The sequence below is a fragment of the Malaclemys terrapin genome, chromosome 1 (assembly GCF_027887155.1).
Source record: "Malaclemys terrapin pileata isolate rMalTer1 chromosome 1, rMalTer1.hap1, whole genome shotgun sequence".
Lineage (NCBI taxonomy): Eukaryota > Metazoa > Chordata > Testudines > Emydidae > Malaclemys > Malaclemys terrapin.
Window position 1 is genome coordinate 234,996,090 of NC_071505.1, and position 17,853 is coordinate 235,013,942.

The following is a 17,853-nucleotide window of genomic DNA, read 5'->3' on the forward strand; positions in this document are numbered from 1 at the left end:
CCCGCCTCCCAGGAGAGTCTCTACGTTGTCATTCCCTGAACCAATGTCCACACACAAGGTCTAAGGCTTAGCCCCTAGGTCTGCTCATCATTGATTTCAGTTCTAGTAATCACTGAACAGAAACAAGGACTCTCCACTGAATCTAATCAGCTCTGTCTTTAACCACTGGAGAGGGGAGGATCAAAGGGTGCTTAGGACTCTTTAGGCAGAGTCCACACCACCAGCTAGGAACACCTGTCCCTATCTCCTCTCATTTTCAGTGGGATTTGATATTCCTACCTCCCATTTAGCAAATGAGTTTAGGGTAACCACCTGAGTCACTGCATGTTAAGTCCTGTTCTGCTGCCCTTTACTCATATGGTCAGGATAACCACATTTAATTACCCCTATATTCAATACTAAAGCGAATTGTAACCTGAAACCAGCCAAGATTGATCACCCTGGCAAAGCAGGTCTGTCTGCTACTCACTTAGGCAGAGCAGACATGTGCAAATATGGTCTGCTCCTGAGGTTTTTTCCCCCAGTGCATCACTAGATGTCAGGGGAGAGGTTATTCAAACTCTGCTTGCACTGATAAATGTTGATCTATTCTTATTGCGCAGAGGCTGTTTCCTTGAACTAGCTTCTGCTGTGCCCCGAGTCGATCAAGCCTCTCATTTCACGTCTGGCTAACTTAATGGGTCCAGATAAAGTGGAGTGTGTCTTAAGCCACACACTTGACTGTAGTAGCAGGACAAATAGCTGCACTCCATGAGGGGGCAGTCCTTTCTTATATGACCCAGTTGGCCACATAGAAAATATATAACCTAGTTCGCTTATCTCCTGGGTGCCTGAGGCATCAATACTTCCTGCGGGTTCCTAGATATAGAACTGTCCAATAATTTCTCTCTCCTTGTGTCCCCTTTGCTGCCACAGGGTTGGAATTCTCTGTCATCTTGTTTACCTCAGTATGGTCCCCTTCATCTAACCCCTTGTTTGGGCGATTTGGCATCACCGAATTCCATACAGGCCTATGTTCTTGTTACAGCTTCATTGGTAGAAGTCGACTGAAACCTCTGGACCCAGCTTTGGACTCCATCAGGCAAGACCCTTAGAAATTATTCCAGGACTATAAGGTCCACTGCCTTATCCAATGAATTTATGTCGGGCTGCAACCAATTATGTTGCCATGTATCATAGCCATAGTGCCACCAAACTAGGGTGTATTCTCCCAGGGAAACACTTTACCCTAATCCAGAGGCAGTGTGTTTCTGGGGTCAGCCCCAGTCTACCTAGAATGGCCTATTCTCCCATTTGTGTAGGACTGCACCTGCTCATCAGACAAAGGTGGTAGGATGACTGAGCTTTTCCTGAAAGGAATGGGGCCATGTGAGCAGTCCAAGAGGATTCAATCCATCTTGTTGTGGCTGCTACCTTCTTGAAGGCACACAAAAACACCCAATTTTGACAGGCCCAGTACTGATCTCCTAGATTTCACTTCTCTGAAATCCACCTGAGTTCCTGGGTCCAATTCTCGAGGTTAGGTAGGAAATGTTCATGTTGAGCCTGCTGAGTTTATTGTTATTGTGAACATAAGAAGAGCCATACTGGACCAGACCAATAGTCCATCTAGCCCAGTATCCTGTCTTCCGACAGGGGCCAGTGCCAGATGCTTTTAAGTTTACTTATCTGCTTTTAAATGTATTGTTGTCATTATTCAACCTTTGTTAACTTTGCAACTGAAGAAATGAGTCTTTGAATCTTCCTTCACTTGCTAATAATATTCTTATTCAATTTCCATTTGATTAAAAGCATCTATCCCAGTCTCTAGGCATTTCTATGCAAAATTAATATATATACAGATAAAATCCCCACATACTATCTGTTTACAGGAACATGTTCAGCTGCAATGAAAAATAAATTGTCAAACGACATCACAAAAAGATTGAAAATACAGGCTTCCTTCCCCCCAAGAGATTACTTTCCCCTTTTATTTTTAAGACAGCAGCAGATATTGAAATAGGCGTATGTTGTTTGAAATTTGGAAGGCAGGTGATTAACAATAGCTAGACTGAGCAGCTTTAATAACTCAGAGAAATAATTAGATGGGGTAGGATCTTATTAATACTCTCATAACTATTTCTTTTGATATGACCAATGTTTTATTGATTACAGAATTTAAAAATCTGGTACCTGAGACTGCAAATCCTTATTTAAGCAAGTCTTCCCACTGCAGACAATGGGTATATTTACATCAGTAAGGTTTTGCAGGTTCCAGCTTCTAATTTCCCAGATATGCAGTGTCTCTTCTGAACACCTCACTAATTATTGTAAGAGCCACATTGTATTTGAAAAGGAGAGAACTCCCAAATTCAGTATCCGTTTCTCTTATAATACTTGGCTCGTGCAACGACATCATTGGCATAGTCATTGCCGGTTGTGCCAATATCCATTTTATCATAGGACTGGACATTTCTTAGTCCTGCATTGTAGGCAGAAATCCCTCCTGAAACAAAAAAGGGACATTTTTAAAAACAGACTTAAAAGAAAAAATAAACAACAAATCCAGCCAGACCCGTCTTGTTTTTTTTCTAGTGTGTTAAAAAAATTAAATAAAGACATTTGGTAGTGAATGAATTACTTTATTACAGTGTAACTGAATAAAAGGAGGCTGTGTGAACAGTTTGCATAAATTCCTGAATCCAAACACAATCAGAGGGCTTTTGGGTTTTGACATGAACAAATGTCAGTAGGTTGGCGAACCTTCAGTATGCATTTGGCTAACCACATTCAAATAGAAGCCCCCAATCTTTGAACCAGGCCTGTTCTTAATAAAATATAAGACCCAATTACCATGTTACTTTTCGTTCAGTCCTGCAAAAAACTGCATGGGAGAAAATTAAAACATGACCTTGCACTCCATTCTTCTCCCCTTTCTGAATCTCTGCTCCATGTTGTACTGCATAATTTTGCAGTCCCCTGAAGATCTGTCTAGCTCCTAAAAATGCACTTCCCACCCACACAACTGTAAAGATATAAGGTGAACTCTTGGACTCGTTCAAAGATGCTGAAAAATTCTCATTGACTTCAAAGGCACCAGGATTTCACTCATGGTGAAGTAGTAGAGGCCCAAATGTCAATATAAACTAGATGGGGAGGGGGGATTTATAAATATTCCCCATGTAGTGTTGGAAACCCAGCACACAACATTGTGCTAAAGAATGGGACAAAATACTGAAACTGACTAATCTAGTTTCATTGCCCAAACTACGGGAAATCAAAAGTAGACAAACAGCACCAATGGTTAAAAATTATGATACTTAGAATATTAAGCATTTAAAAATATCAGTAACATAAGAAACTTTTAACATGATTTTTGTCCTACAGTTTCCCTTAGCTCCTGGACTGAATGCCGTCTATACAGTACCTTTCAGTTGTTGTTCCTTTGTCCATCTGGGGAACTTTTTCCGGATTCCCTTAATCATATTAACAAGGATGCCTGTCCCCTGAAGGACATGTGCCTCACTATTCCATCGTCCAACCAATTTATGGTAGCGTTTATCAACCTAGAAGAACCAGAGAGAACATTACTTCTCAAAAAGATGGTGTTTATGCTGTTCTTCCCTCTCAGCATACTCTACATGACTTTGTCTTAATCTGTGTTTGAGAAATTAATGTTTTTCATCTTCACTGCACTTCTTGCTGTAGTCCCAGCGCAAACACTGAGGTATTGTACATTGGACTGTGCTTATGAAAAGGGGTTTATCTTAAAATGCTTCTTTTCCATCTCAAGTTGTAGTTATTAATGATATTATTTGGTGAGCACTACTGCAATGTCTGGTGCTGCAGTAAATCTGTCCCACTCTTCCCACTCCAAGAAGCTTCTACTATAAGGGCAAAGCTCTATGTCTCATCCTTAAAAGTTTTAGTCCTCTACAGTACACCACTAGTATGCAAAGTACTACAAAAGTTCAAAAAGAAAACTCCCAGCACACTTAAGTGACTGTTGGATTATCACTGACAGGCTTGGCAGAAGCAGGCTGTGCTTTAAGGTGTTAGGTGAATATTTTGAATATCTATAGTTGTCACTCAGGTCTATGTGGCATTACATTGTGTATAAAGTCCATCTTGTCATTGTGGGCCCGCCAGTTTTCACCTAGTCTCTTGGCCTGAGGCTTTTCCCCGAGCAGCTGCAGCGGCTAAGAACTTGAATTTTTGGAGACCAGCAGGGGGGTGGACTAAAATGGCTACCTGAAGTCTGAACTCTAAGGGGATAGCAAAGTAATCTACCTCCATCAACCCCTAGACCTCCTAAACGCCACCCAAAATATGGAGCATAGCATTGCAGAAGGTGGATTCACCCTGAAAATTTAAAAGAATACCTCAGTAAGAGTGTTTCTGTAGGGTTACCATATTTTAAGTGTCCAAAAAAAGGACACTCCACGGGCACGGGCCCCGGCCCCGCCCCAACTCTGCCCCCTGCCCCAGCCCCACTCCTTCCCGGCCCCGCCCCAATTCTGCCCCCTCCCCTGGACACTTCGCCCCCCCTGCCGCTCCCCCTCCCCTGCTTCCCATGAACATTTGATTCATGGGAAGCCTGAAGCAGTAGGCAAGCTGGGGGGGGGAGGGGTGCGAGGAGGCGCGGCCCAGTCCAGCCCCCCCCAGCCAAGTGGCTCCCTCTGGCGGCCGGCCAGCCCAGGCCAAGAGGCTCTGGCCACGGCGTCTCCTGCCCGGCTTGGCTCGAGCCCTGGGGCCCCGGCCCCCAGGGCGCCGGCCCCCGGCTGAGCACCGCCGGCCCGGCACCCGGCTGAGCACCGCCAGTTCCGGCCCCGGTGACTCCGGCCCCGCACCGCCGGCCCAGCCCTGGCCCCCAGCCAAGCACCGCTGGCCCCGGCCTGGCCCCCGGCTGAGCACTCCCGCCCCCGCACTGCCGGCTCCGGCCCCGGCGGCTCCGGCCCCCGGCCGAGCACCGCCGGTCCCTCCCTCCCTATTTTCCTGGACATGTCCGGCTTTTTGGGATTTCCTCCCAGACGGGGATTTGAGGCCCAAAAAGCTGGACATGTCCGGGAAAATCCGGACGTATGGTAACCCTAGTTTCTGGCTCACAAGGTGGAGAAACCTCTCAGACTCCAAATGAGCACCTGGCAGCCAAATCAGGAAGAAATGCCAAGGGCTGAAGAAAATCAAATGGCCACCAAGGTGGACATTTGGGAGTTGATCTCTCAGATTAATGCCATGAGAGATGATCCGACAACCAAGCTTCTAGCAGTAAAGAAGGAAGTTACTACCTTGGAAGATCAAGTCACTGTCCTAGAGACTGGCCTAAGAGAAGCATGTGAGAGAGAGAGACAGAGCTGCAGAGCCACATGGCACTGATGGAACAGAGAGAGAGGTGATATAGAAAACAAAGCATGAAGGAACATCAGAATTAAGAGGGTGTGTGAAAATGCTGAAGGAGGAAACCCAATCCTGCATGTAAAAACTTTAATTGCGCAGTTGTGAAATCTGAGCTCTTTGGAAGAGATGAAAGTGGAGAGAGCACGTAGGGCACTGCTTCCCCCAATCTGGGACTAATAGTAATAGACACAGAGATTTTACAGTTAAATTTTAGCACTATCAGCAGAAAGATTTAACTATGAAAAAACCCAGATTGTGGGGAGGCACCCAATTCTTTTCTTTGCTTAGGGAGTCTCCTGTGACAATGTTTGAAAACCCCTGGCTTAAAGGGATTCAAGAGCAACATATTATTCCTCCATTAAATATAATCAGCAGAAGAGAGTTACACACTAATGAAATATGTGCTACTTTTGCTTCTTATTCTAAAAACCTGTATACCTCAGATACTCCAAGCTCTGAAGTTATTCAGAAATATCTGGAAGTATCAGGCTTGCCAAAGGGACTATCAGAGGCTCGTTCACCTGCACATCTACCAATGTGATATATGCCATCATGTGCCAGCAATGCCTCTCTGCCATGTACATTGGCCAAACCGGACAGTCTCTATGCAAAAGAATAAATGGACACAAATCAGACGTCAAGAATTATAACATTCAAAAACCAGTCGGAGAACACTTCAACTTTCCTGGTCACTCTATTACAGACCTAAAAGTCGCGCGCGCCGCGGCCACTCAGAGTTTCCCCCTCCCTCCCAGGCTCTCAAACCTGGGAGGGAGGGTGAGCAGCGGCGCGCGAATCAGCTGTTTCGCGCGCCACGGCCGCTCGGGATCTCCCCCTCCCTCCCAGGTTTGAGAGCCTGGGAGGGAGGGGGAGCAGCGGCGCGTGAATCAGTTGTTTCACGCGCCGTGGCGCGCGAGCGGCAGCAGCGGAGGTGAGCTAGGGCGGCCGGGGCACATTTTTAGGGGCGGCATTCTGGCGCCGGCCATGCTGCCCCTAAAAATGTGCCGCCCCAAGCACCAGCTTGTTTTGCTGGTGCCTAGAGCCGGCCCTGCTAATTTCCCCCCTACTGTTACTCACGCCTTCTTGTCAACTGGTTGAAATGGACCATCCCGATTATCACTACAAAAGTTTTTTGTCTCCTGATAATAGCCCACCTTATTTGATTAGTCTCATTAGAGATGGTATGGCAACACCCATTTTTTCATGTTCTCTGTATATCTATCTATCTATCTATCTATCTATCTATCTATCTATCTATCTATCTTCCTACTGTATTTTCCACTGCATGCATCTGATGAAGTGAGCGTTAGCCCACAAAAGCTTGTGCTCAAATAAATTTGTTAGTCTCTAAGGTGCCACAAGTACTCCTCGTTCTTTTTAAATTGACAAAGAAACCTTCGATAAAGAAATAACAGAAGAAGAAATCTAGAGGCAATAGAAAATACGAAAAGCAGTTAAACTCCAGGAGCTGATGGCTTTCCAGCTGAGTTTTATAAGGAATTTAAGGAGGTATTAATGGGTCCTTTGAGAGAAACCTCCAACACTATTCTGTTAGGGAAAGAACTTACACAACCTATGAAAGAAGCTATTGCTGTTGTTCTCTCTAAAGTTGGAAAAGACCTGACTGTATGCAGGCCTTCATCACTACCGAATCATGGCATAACTATTGTAGCAAAAATACTAGCTAGCCTATTGCAGTCCATGTTCTCATCTTATATAAATCCAGATCAAAGTGGATTGGTTAGCACCTGACAAATGTCAGGCAATATTCCGAGAGTCCTTGGAATCATCCATAATGCCAGATCAGCAAAAGCTCACTTGACACAGAGAAAGCTTTCGACAGACTAGAATGTTGCAAGTCCTATCCTGTGTGGAAATTGGTTCCCAGTTCCTTAATCAGATAACGGCTCTTTACGCCAGCCCGAAAGCAGCTCTGTGTGTTAATGGGGATAATTCTCCCCCATTTGAATTACACAGAGGGACTAGGCGGGGATGTCCATTGTCTCCTTTATTTTTTGCACTGGCCAGGGAGCTTTTTGCACAAAGGGAAAGGATCAGTGAATCTATCACAGGAATAGAACTTGCAGGAACCCATCAGAAACAAGTGGTGTATGCAGTCAATGTAAGGTTAATTTTTTCTAAACCAAAGATTTCCCTATACTTAGTTTCTAAAGAAATCTATGACTTTGGGAAAACATCTGGATTTACAGTAAATTATGCCAAATCTGAAATTTACTAGCTGTAAATTTGCCAGACTCTGATAAATCATTCCTTCAGAAAACATTTGGGTACAAATGGGCAATAAATTCTATAAGATACCTAGGAATTCAAATATCAAATAACCCATAAGCGCTCTATGATGTAAATGTCAAGCCATTACTTCAGCAAATGAAAAAAGATGTGAAATGCTGGGGGACGTCTGCAATTTCTGGGTTGGGAAGAACAGCCACACTCAAAATGAACATTTTGCTAAGGATATCTTTCTTGTTTCAAAATCTTTCTGTGATCATCCCAGCTAAAACCCTAGCAGGAATACAGAGGATGTTGTTGCACTTTATATGGAATAAGAAAAGATCAAGAATAAGGGCAGATACTTTGTACAGACCCACTGAACAGGCTGGACAAGCTGTTCCAAACAGTCTGATGCTATCAAGCCAGACAACTCAGAGCAGTAGTGGACTGGAGGGTGCACTAACCCCACCAGACATTGGGTCTTTATTGGGGACTTCAATTAAACCAGTGGAGTTAACTGATGTTCAAACTGCAGCATAAGAAGCAGCCTCTGTACTGCCAGGTCTGACATATGCCAGTGCCATGCGCTGCTGCCTCGGCAATAGTTCGTTTTCTAGTGGTGTGCCAACTAGAAATTTCAGCCTCAGCTGCACTATTGAGAAATGCAGTTGGCTCCCTGCCAAACAGTCTGCTATACACTTAGTCTTAGTTTATTGATAATTACTGACCTGCATCAAACCAAATCCATTTCCACCGTCACCCCAGCCATCCTTTAGGGCCTTTCCAGCATGCGACTCTCGAGAGATGATACCAGCAATCACAGCTGGATCCACACATTTTTTTCTTCCAGCGCTCTTAATGATGGTTTTATAATTGTTCATAGCACGCAAGTCTCTCAGTGCAATCGTTGTTGAAGCACGAACTCCTGTAGTAAGTGGAAAAGTAGAGATGCTTTCCTAATAATTTTAATATCAACAAGAGATTTCCTAAGCACAGAGCAGAGTCATGTGCATTGTGAATTTTGCAGTATGAATTTTAACAACGTGTCAAGGCAAAAAAAAAAAAAGTGCCTTGAAATAATGTGTAAAATCTGGATTTAGTTCTTAGGCCCCAGGATGAAGGTGAATGGGCTTGCTGAGGAGGAGGAGGGGGAGAGTGCTCAGACTCTGAAGAGAAATCAGCTGCAACCTGTCACTCTCTAGATTATGCAGAAGTGATGTTGACAGGAGCTAAGAGGAGTCACATCTACCCCTCTATGGCCAGAACGACAGGACTGTAATATTTGAAGTTGAGAGGGGGATTCAAAATGGTGGGATTCTTAGGGACAGTCGCGGAAGACTTAATGGGAATGGGAAGCTGTAATTTGAGATAGTTCCCAATAGTTGCATTTTCCTCTCAGTTTCTTTTGGAGTCTCAGCATCGTTCTATGCTACATTAGGAGGGACTCTCAATCCTACTCAACATGGGAGGCATTAAGTCCAATTTTGTTTGTAGAGTAAAAGAATAAGAAGCTCCTTCGACGTTGATGTTGATCTGATGTGCCTATAGCTGGTATAAAATAGTGAGTACTAAACTAGAGTCTGGGAGTCAGGAATTCCTAAGTACTAATCCCAGCTTTGCCATTGACTTGCTGAGCAGCCTTGAGAGATTCAGTTGGACCAAATTTTAATAAGTGACTGTTCAGTTTGGGTGTTCCAAACAGACTGGGGTCTATTTTTTGAGTGTTCGGAGTACTCACAGATCCTGGTAACTTTAATTAGAGGTACAGGAGTACTTGTGGCACCTTAGAGACTAACAAATTTATTAGAGCATAAGCTTTCGTGGACTACAGCCCACTTCTTCGGATGCATAAGTGGGCTGTAATAAATTTGTTAGTCTCTAAGGTGCCACAAGTACTCCTGTTCTTCTTTTTGCGGATACAGACTAACACGGCTGTTACTCTGAAACCTTTAATTAGAGGTGATTGTGTGAGCACTTCTGGAAATCAGACCCTAAATGTCTGAAGTTGGGCACCTAAAAAAAATCAGAAGCCACTTGTGAAAAAATTGGCTGTCACCCTTCTGGGCCAAAATCATTTGTAGTATAACTGCATTGAAGCCAATGGAGTTACACCAAAATTTTATTAAGTCCTCCTTTCTGTCTTAGTTTCCTTATCTGTGAAATGAGGACATAATAGGAGGAAAATAATAGTAGAAGTGAGGAAATAATCAGTATTTAGCCAATAGGAATGTTATGAGGTTTAATCAATTCATGCTTGTAAAGTCCTTTGAAGGTGTAAAGTTCTATGGATCATTGTGATGACTCTGTGTAATGAAATACAGCAACAAAACGGCAGAGTTATACTCACCACAGTAGGGTAAGCGTTCTGCTTTTGCAGTTCTACAGGAAGCCCCAGTGGTATCAACCTTCTTTATGACACCATAGCATCCAGTCTGACTCTCAGAAGTACCTAACCAATTAAATGGAGAGATTTTACATTAAGAACCTTTTGTGAACATAAGTAAAGCTAGAAGAATTCAAAGTCATGAGCCAGACTCAGCTCCACTCTCAGATGGGTTCCGTTTCATAGGTTTTTTTGGGAGGGATATTTTTTTTTTATTATTATTTCTCTTGGACAGGAGGACTTGCTAGCCAGAAGTCACTGCCTCTGTGAAGGAAAGTCCTGTGAAAATGGATCTATATTTTAATTTGGCTCTAAAAGAGGCAACACATGAAAACCTCTTGTCCTCTATATCAGGTGCCCCTCACTGAGACCACCCTATTGCCACTTCTTGCAAGAGTCATCCTTGATCCTAAGAGCCAAATTAGTCTGAAATAGTTTATCTCGTTGCTTTTGAACCAAAAACCAAACTCATTCTTCCACATACAGCAGCTGCCTGAGTCCCCTGAGAAAAGGCAGGACCAGCTTTTATTTTTGGAGTCCTGAGACTCATCCTCAGTTGTTTAGACACACAAGGGATAAGAAGCCCAACCCTTCCTCCCGAGGTCTATTGGCCTTTACCCTACATGAGACTGTGGGGAACTGGTCCTTACTCCTTTGGTTGGCCATGGAGGTATTTTGCTTTTTTCCTTTGTACTACTTTAACCCCACATGCCAAAAGGGAGCAGAGTCCCAAAGAGGCATAGCTAGAGGGCTGTACCCCAAGTCTGCAGCCAAGGCTACAGTCAAGCTGCTGTCCAGAGAAGGATGTCCAGGATGAGAGAGGTGCTCCCCTCATCCCCAGGGGATGCCAAAGAGGTAAAACCTATCACACACCCCATCCCCACAAATATATTTTTACATTCTTGCTTTGGCAGTGAGCTAAGTGAAATAGAAATAGACCCTAAACTCACCAATGAGGGCAGCAAGGCCCAGAATCATCAGCGTTAGTAGCATGGGGACAGTTCTTCTCAAGCACCCAAGAGAGTCGGAAAATAAATCGAAGTCTGCAAAGAAATGAAAGTATCTAAATGTACAATGCTACTGTGAAGAAATACTGTTGTCTGACCCTTTTAGAGGTTAATAATGATTGTAATGATGGCCAATTGATCTGACTGCAATAAGGTTCTTTTCCCCAGAATCAGGCTACAGAACTAAAACTATGGAGTTTGATATCTTGCGGGGAGCCTCAGGGTAGATGGCAGGGACACTCACACTGAGGACCAAGTAAAGCCTTTGATACCTTTATTAGAATAAGGAACAAAGCCAGAAAAGATCCCAATCACATGAAAAGATAGAGATAATAAAGTATTGGGGCTATCTGTGGTATCATTCTTTACATAAGCCCTTAGAAGTGCATACTCACATCGTTCCTTAAGGACCTGGTGGTAAGAGACAAAAGACCGGCACTGTCTCTAGCATGCCACAGTGTCCGATGGACCAAGTTCCCAATGAGCTGAAGGGTCAAGTGGTAGAAAGCAGAAAGTGACAGAAGAAGCCCAGAAAAAACTCTCAGCCACATGGTGGCTGCCCTGTTATAGGGCCTGAGCATCACCTGCTCATGCTCAGTCCTCCATGCCCAAATTTAGCCTTTTCACCCACATAATACTGAAGTGTACTTATTCCATAGGTTAACATATTGAGCCATGTAACTGCCATCCTACCCGTCACCCCTTCCTGAAGTGGATTTGTGGTTATTATTTCTATGTTCCTTGTGGTAGCATTTACTGGTAAATTCTAACTCTACCATTGAGCAACCTCTCCTTAGTTCCCAAAATCTAAAGGTAACCGTTAGGCCATTTATCTGTGCCAAAGGTTGCAGCCTGTTACGCTTGACTATACTTATGTTAACTCACTTCAGCTAAATGTCTTACAGGATCCAGGCTTGTAGGTTTCTTGCGTTACAGCTGAATATAATGAAAGCAGGATATAATAAAAGCAAGGCAGTGAATATAATAAAGATAAGCTAGCCCTATGGGCTAGAGTACAAAGAAACCATTTTTTAAATGACGGGGCATTGTTCTTTACTGAATATGCAAACACTGAGATACACTGTAGAAGACAGGCAAGAGAATAAATTCAGAATCAAGCTGTAATAATGCAGTTTTGTTGACATTCATATTTTGTCTTTCATGGACTATCTTAATAGCTTATTTCCAAATACAAACCCTAGTAATATTTGATCTGGACTTCATATTATTAATAGTGTTTAGTATGACCTACTGCTGCTATATATGTACTTTTATTCTATGCCAAGGTACCCTACACACTCTGTGCAGATGTTTACTAAATTCATTATTTATTTGAGCAGGGCACGGGATTATAACCTCAACCCCCCTTGTAGCTGCTCTATGATTCTAGTTTTTTCTAAAGTAATCTGAATAATAAGCAGATGTCTCGTATCTTGAAGTCACTGTACAGCAGAGACACAGTAATAACCACTAAAGGGCAAATTTTGAAGTTTTTTCTCAAGCAGAGCTTTCATTGAATTCAATGAGTAAGGAATTGCCCTTCCATTACCACCCATAGGATTTTACTAATGAGCAGAATTGGGACTAGTTCCACTATGAATAGCTTGATATTTCATTCACCTGTCTTCAGTTTCTTTTCTCCTAGAAGATGGTTGTTTTGAAGAGCTTTATATACACTAGAAGGTTCCTTCCCTCTTTATACAAAACAACCATATCAGATGTGATTCGTGTTTCAAGTTTATAATTAAAACAAACCAGCGTCTTTCATTATGAGAGTTGGTCTGTGGGAAGGTATAACCCAGGGCTGGCTCCAGGCACCAGCTTATCAAGTAGGTGCTTGGAGTGGCCGCTCTGGAGAGGGGTGGCACGTCCAGGTATTCGGCGGCAATTCGGCGGACAGTCCCTCACTCCGCTTCGGAGTGAAGGACCTCCCGCCGAATTGCCGCCGCAGATTGCGATCGCGGCTTTTTTATTGTTTTTATTTATTTTTTTGGGGGGGGGCTGCTTGGGGCGGCCAAAACCCTGGAGCCGGCCCTGGTATAACTTCAGTTCCACTATGTGGCAAGATTCAGATTTCGAAAGAAACAAATTCCCCTTCCTATGGGTTCTACTTTTCATTAGCTTTCTCTCCCTACAGTCTGTAACAAAATCCAAAGCAAAGATCAAGCGTTCATCCTCTCCCCAGGAATGTATTGCCCAATCTTGTTGTGGTGTCACAGATCCTCTCAGGCGAGACTGTGGCAACAAACAAACAAAAAGCATTTCTCCTCCCAGGCAGGGGCAACTAATCATTAGAGGATGGCGCACTTCATTGCTGCTGTTGTCTAAGCTCATTGCACATACCAGAGGCTCCTTGAATTCCTCCGTTTGCCCCACAAGCTGGGTGTGAGATGGCTGCCTTCCTGGCTGACACACCAGGGGCTGAACTGGGAACTTCAAGAGCTAAAAGCGTAAACTACCACAGCTTGAGCTAAAGAACCAACACTGGACCTGGTGACTGTTACAACACATATCCTCTACTTATTGGGCACAGAGGTGGTCCTGTAGTACACACTCACTAGATCACTACATATGCACCCTCCCATCTCTCTCTGTTTTAGGGACTCCTTGCAAACTCCCTCTTCATGCCAGGGTCTGTATTGGCCCCCACATTCTCTTCTTCCCTTCATGCCATGTGTGCCCCATTTTCACTGCCCTCAGCCTTCTTTACATAAGCCCTTAGAAGTTGAAGGAGGCTTCATTCCATCAATGCCCATGGACGGAAAGGGACAAGTGTATGGCTGTATCTTCTCTACTTCTCTTTCTCCCCTTAACCATAAAGCAGGTTTGGTGAGGCAACATGCTTGGAAGGAATGAAGAAGTCTCCTTTTGTCTCCTCTACCTCTGACTCCCTCTGCTGGCTCAGCATCCGCCCGAGAACTGTTAGGTAAGTCTCAGCAGAGAGAGTTAGGGGCAACGTTAAGGGCAAATGGATTTTCTAGTTTTCTGATTTTTACCAAAATCAATAGGGTTCTGCAGATGTGAGGATTGGAACTTATGGGAATTTTTTTTTTCCCCCTGAGGCCCAGTATGGAGACATTGGAAATTTGAGAGAAAATTGAAAAGAAACTGTTCTATGAAATATTTTCTCTCAGAATGAACAGTGAAAAACTTCTAGAGGAATGTTTAAAATTATATTGTTACTGCTGCCCATCAGCCCTTTAAAATGCTTTGTAATAATAACTAATAAGTATGCAAAATGAATGCTTTTCTAGAAATATGAGGGTTTTTTTTTATATCTGCATGACAATGTCTACTAATTATGAGCCCAAAGGCTATAACCTTCCTTTTAGTTTATAACAATAGTGGTGCTTTCTGTTTTCAACATTTTATATTTGTTTCATATATGCCAAGAGGTTAAAAAGAAGCACTAAAATACCTTAATGTGAAACTGCAGCTCCAGCCCTATTACTAGCTATCTTCGTCATTATTATCCAGATTAAAACTAAAGAATCTGTACTTATCTATCTCATTAATATTCCAAACAGTACTTTCTTTATGTGCTAGCTAAATTATACAGAATACATTTCTGATTATTAAAGAAATAAATAAAGTTTAGCTTTGATAAGCAGGTACCTCCTGCAGATATTTCAATTTTTTCCAGAATTTCCATTTTCATAGGGAAAAAGGGTGGGTTTTTTCCCCATGCCTTCAAGATTTCTGGAAATGTTACATTCCTCGCTCTGCCTATTGATGCCTAGAACATTCCCTGGAGTTTTGGAGGTGATCAGATATGATGCTCAAAAGTTATCACATTACGTCCAGAGACATGCCATCAAGATGAGTGTAGGGCATCACTGCATTCGTTTCAACAGCCTTTACGTGGCCAAAGCCCCATCAAATAGTCCACAGCTGTCAGCCATACTGTGTAGTGTGGCTGTCCTGCAGGGTACAGTATCACCTGCTGTGGACAGGGGACTCTTGTTTCAGCCCCTGGAAGCTGCAGTGAATCTTGCTGCCACAAATATGGCAGGAGTCTCTAGAGCACGTAGACTTCAGCTAGGAATGGGAGGAGGCACAGAGTAGTGCACACAAGCTTCTGTGGTGCTAGTTCAGAGCAGCCATATAGAGGCAGAGTTTAGGGCTCCTTGCTCCCACGGTCTTTCCATGCTGCCTCTGCTCCAGGCCCAGTGAGGAGGAAGTGGGGTGGAGGGATTTTTGAGCTTTTTGAGGGATTTTTTTTCGGTACCTGGTGACAGTAGATGTCAGATAAGAAGAGATGTTGTTTCTGAGCCTGCAGGTTTTGGGTATGTGCGTGTTGATCCTGAGACTGGGCGTTTGGAGTTGGAGAGGCATCAGTGCCAACAGGGATGGGTCCAAGCTGTGGAGAGGTCAGGTAAGACGAGAGGGAGGATTCTCAGTCTGGGATGTGAGGGTGTTTGAGTAGGTTGGGTTAGCTTAGAGGTTGCTGAGCTAGGGAAGGCATGGCATGGATGGATTTGCAGGATTTAGTGCATTGGGGTGGGAACTGGCTGCTGAATGAGAGTGTGGGGTAAACACCCCACTGTCTTCCTGAAACCATTTCCTCTCTAGCTATCTGTGTTTGATGATCCAGGGTTTGTGCACTAGATACGAATCTGGCACAGGATAGCGCTGGCCCCAGAGGCTTCCCTTACCAGGCTTAAAAAGCCATGTTACACACTAAGTAGTGTTTGTCTTGTGTACGAGGGGCCTGTGACCTCCATTTATGGTGGTATTGACCTCTCTTGTGGCCCTGTCTGTTCACTGATCACTGGCTCTGATATAATCAGTTAATGGGTGGTTTTTTCCAGCTTTCATGAGGATATGCAGGATTGGGTGCCCCCTGTCACTGACAACACTTTCATTATACATACTAATTTACTATGCCAGTAACTATTGTATGACTGACACATCTGCATATGAAGTGATGTTCTACTTTTAGGTTCTTCTGGAATTTGGTTTGTCTATTGTTCGAACAATAATCGTACACCCAGACTCTTGATCACACTGTGTGGGATGTTCTTCCTGAGGATGCAATCACACACTCAAGGATGAAATATTTCTGTTTGTGGAGCATTGCCAGGAATCATCAGGCCAGGGAAGTTCTGGTTTGTACTTGCAAGAATAAATCATTATTAATTATTCAGCTAGTATTAGGCTTCGTCTTTAGCTTCACACCTCCCTACCAAGAGGTTAGTGGCTTTGCATAAAACTTGGACTCCAGGTTACTCCCACACAGTAAACTTCATTAACAAATGAAGGTTGTACAAATGTATTTTTCTCACAAGAACACAGACTGGCAGGCTTCCCAGAAGATGAGAGGTCTTGGAAAGACTGGAGGACAATTCCTGGGGTCAGATTTCCAATGTTTGTCTCTTTAAAACTTGCAGAAATTGGCCTCTTATCTCTAGTTTTACTACAGTGCCTTCCACAAGTTGCCTCTTTCCACTAAAGTCAGTATCTTCCTCCATCGGGCTTTGTTTTCACTTCAAGTTAACGCAAGTGTTGCTTCAAATTTTTCGACCTGCCCACACACAAAAACCACTCTCTCAAGTTTGGTGATTCTTTTAACTCAAGTTGACTTACCTAAGAGTGGCATAGGCTAAAGCACGAGTAAGTCCAACCTGTCTGAGCAAGTCTGTAGTGTTGATGCAGGCTACCATAACAAGTGCCACAAGTCTTACAATGCCTTCCCATAATCCTCTTCCCCGCACCGGGCTGTTCATCTAGGCAGGTTCCGTGTTTGAAACCCACATTCACATGTGGCTTTCAGTACAAACAACAGCACGTCTCCAACTCTGGTACAGAACTCTCTGATTGGAATGGCATCCAAGAAGACCTCTTTGTAGCATGCTGCCAGCTAACCAGAGGCTGAACCCAGGTTCTGAGGGGCCTCTGGTGTGAGGCCAGCAAGGAAGATGATTTGGAGACCAAGACCCGGAATTCATTGTTCTGTGATGACATCGCCAAGAAGCAGGCAGAGCAAGGGCTCCACCAGATGGGATCTTTGTGCCAGGAGAAGGTCAAGAATATTAAGAGTCAGTACTGGAAGGCCAAGGACAATAACTCCAAGTCTGGTAACTCCATGAGAGTGATCAGCACTCCTCCAAACACAGAGCCCCATTTCATAATGGATAGGTTAAGCGTTCTAGGCAGGGTTCTTGGTAGACCAGGCTGCCAGTACAGGGCATGTATACCAGCACAATCTACAACAGTTGGCCAAAGTACTTTTCCTTCTCCTCGCATATTGGCGTATGCTGTACATTGCACAACATAACATGAAGGATATTCTATACACTGCACCCCAAATGGTGTAGCCAATTAGTTCATTTTATTTTATTTATTCTTGGGTGATGTTCTGATTAACTCATATGCCATGTCGTATATAATCGTTGTCTGCTGAATAGATTTAAGTTGTAGGATCATAGAAGTATAAGATTGATAAGCCTTTAGGAGTGATAAATATGCAGTTTGAATCTAAGTAAAGCAAGGATGAAACATAAGACTTAAAGGCTGAGGCCTGTAAGATTTCAGCTTTAGCCATACTAGGCCATAGGTTTAAGAAATATTTGACATAGGGTCATTTTTGGGTCACTTACTTATGTCACAAGATCACAAGCCTACTGGAAAGATGTGCCAACAGGTAATGTTACAGAAATTGACTGCAATGTACTATTTGAAATGACAACCTACCTTTTTGTAACATCATTTATAACATGTTCCAACAGCAGAACACCTATTGTGTGTAGATGCTAATGAAAATAAGAGAAACTACAAATAACCTATGAAAAACAGGGCTTCCCAATATTCTTGGATTGCAGAAATACAGATAAGGGAAAAGAGGGTTGACGCTTT

General features: G+C 43.5%; 1 protein-coding gene across 1 annotated transcript; it reads right to left on the reverse strand.

Annotated features, from left to right (window-relative positions):
- Window positions 1–2,242: 2,242 nt before the first annotated feature.
- Window positions 2,243–11,476, reverse strand: LOC128830663 (lysozyme G-like). Its single transcript, XM_054016531.1, has 6 exons — window positions 11,394–11,476; window positions 10,942–11,034; window positions 9,956–10,057; window positions 8,337–8,533; window positions 3,407–3,545; window positions 2,243–2,485 (listed from the first exon to the last, which is right to left on the reverse strand). Exons 2-6 carry the CDS (start codon window positions 10,982–10,984, stop codon window positions 2,352–2,354), a joined length of 615 nt encoding a protein of 204 aa, XP_053872506.1. The 5' UTR covers window positions 10,985–11,034; window positions 11,394–11,476; the 3' UTR covers window positions 2,243–2,351.
- Between the last annotated feature and the right edge of the window lie 6,377 nt (window positions 11,477–17,853).

What these genes read in the sequence shown, in the direction of transcription:
- LOC128830663 (XM_054016531.1), bottom strand. Translation starts at nt 10,984, where the DNA reads ATGCTACTAACGCTGATGATTCTGGGCCTTGCTGCCCTCATTG. An exon ending in AGAACGCTTACCCTACTGTG is followed by an intron (nt 8,534 to 9,955) that starts GTGAGTATAACT and finishes CACTTACTACAG; the next exon opens with GAGTTCGTGCTTCAACAACG. An exon ending in ATGGATTTGGTTTGATGCAG is followed by an intron (nt 3,546 to 8,336) that starts GTCAGTAATTAT and finishes TGGTTCTTCTAG; the next exon opens with GTTGATAAACGCTACCATAA.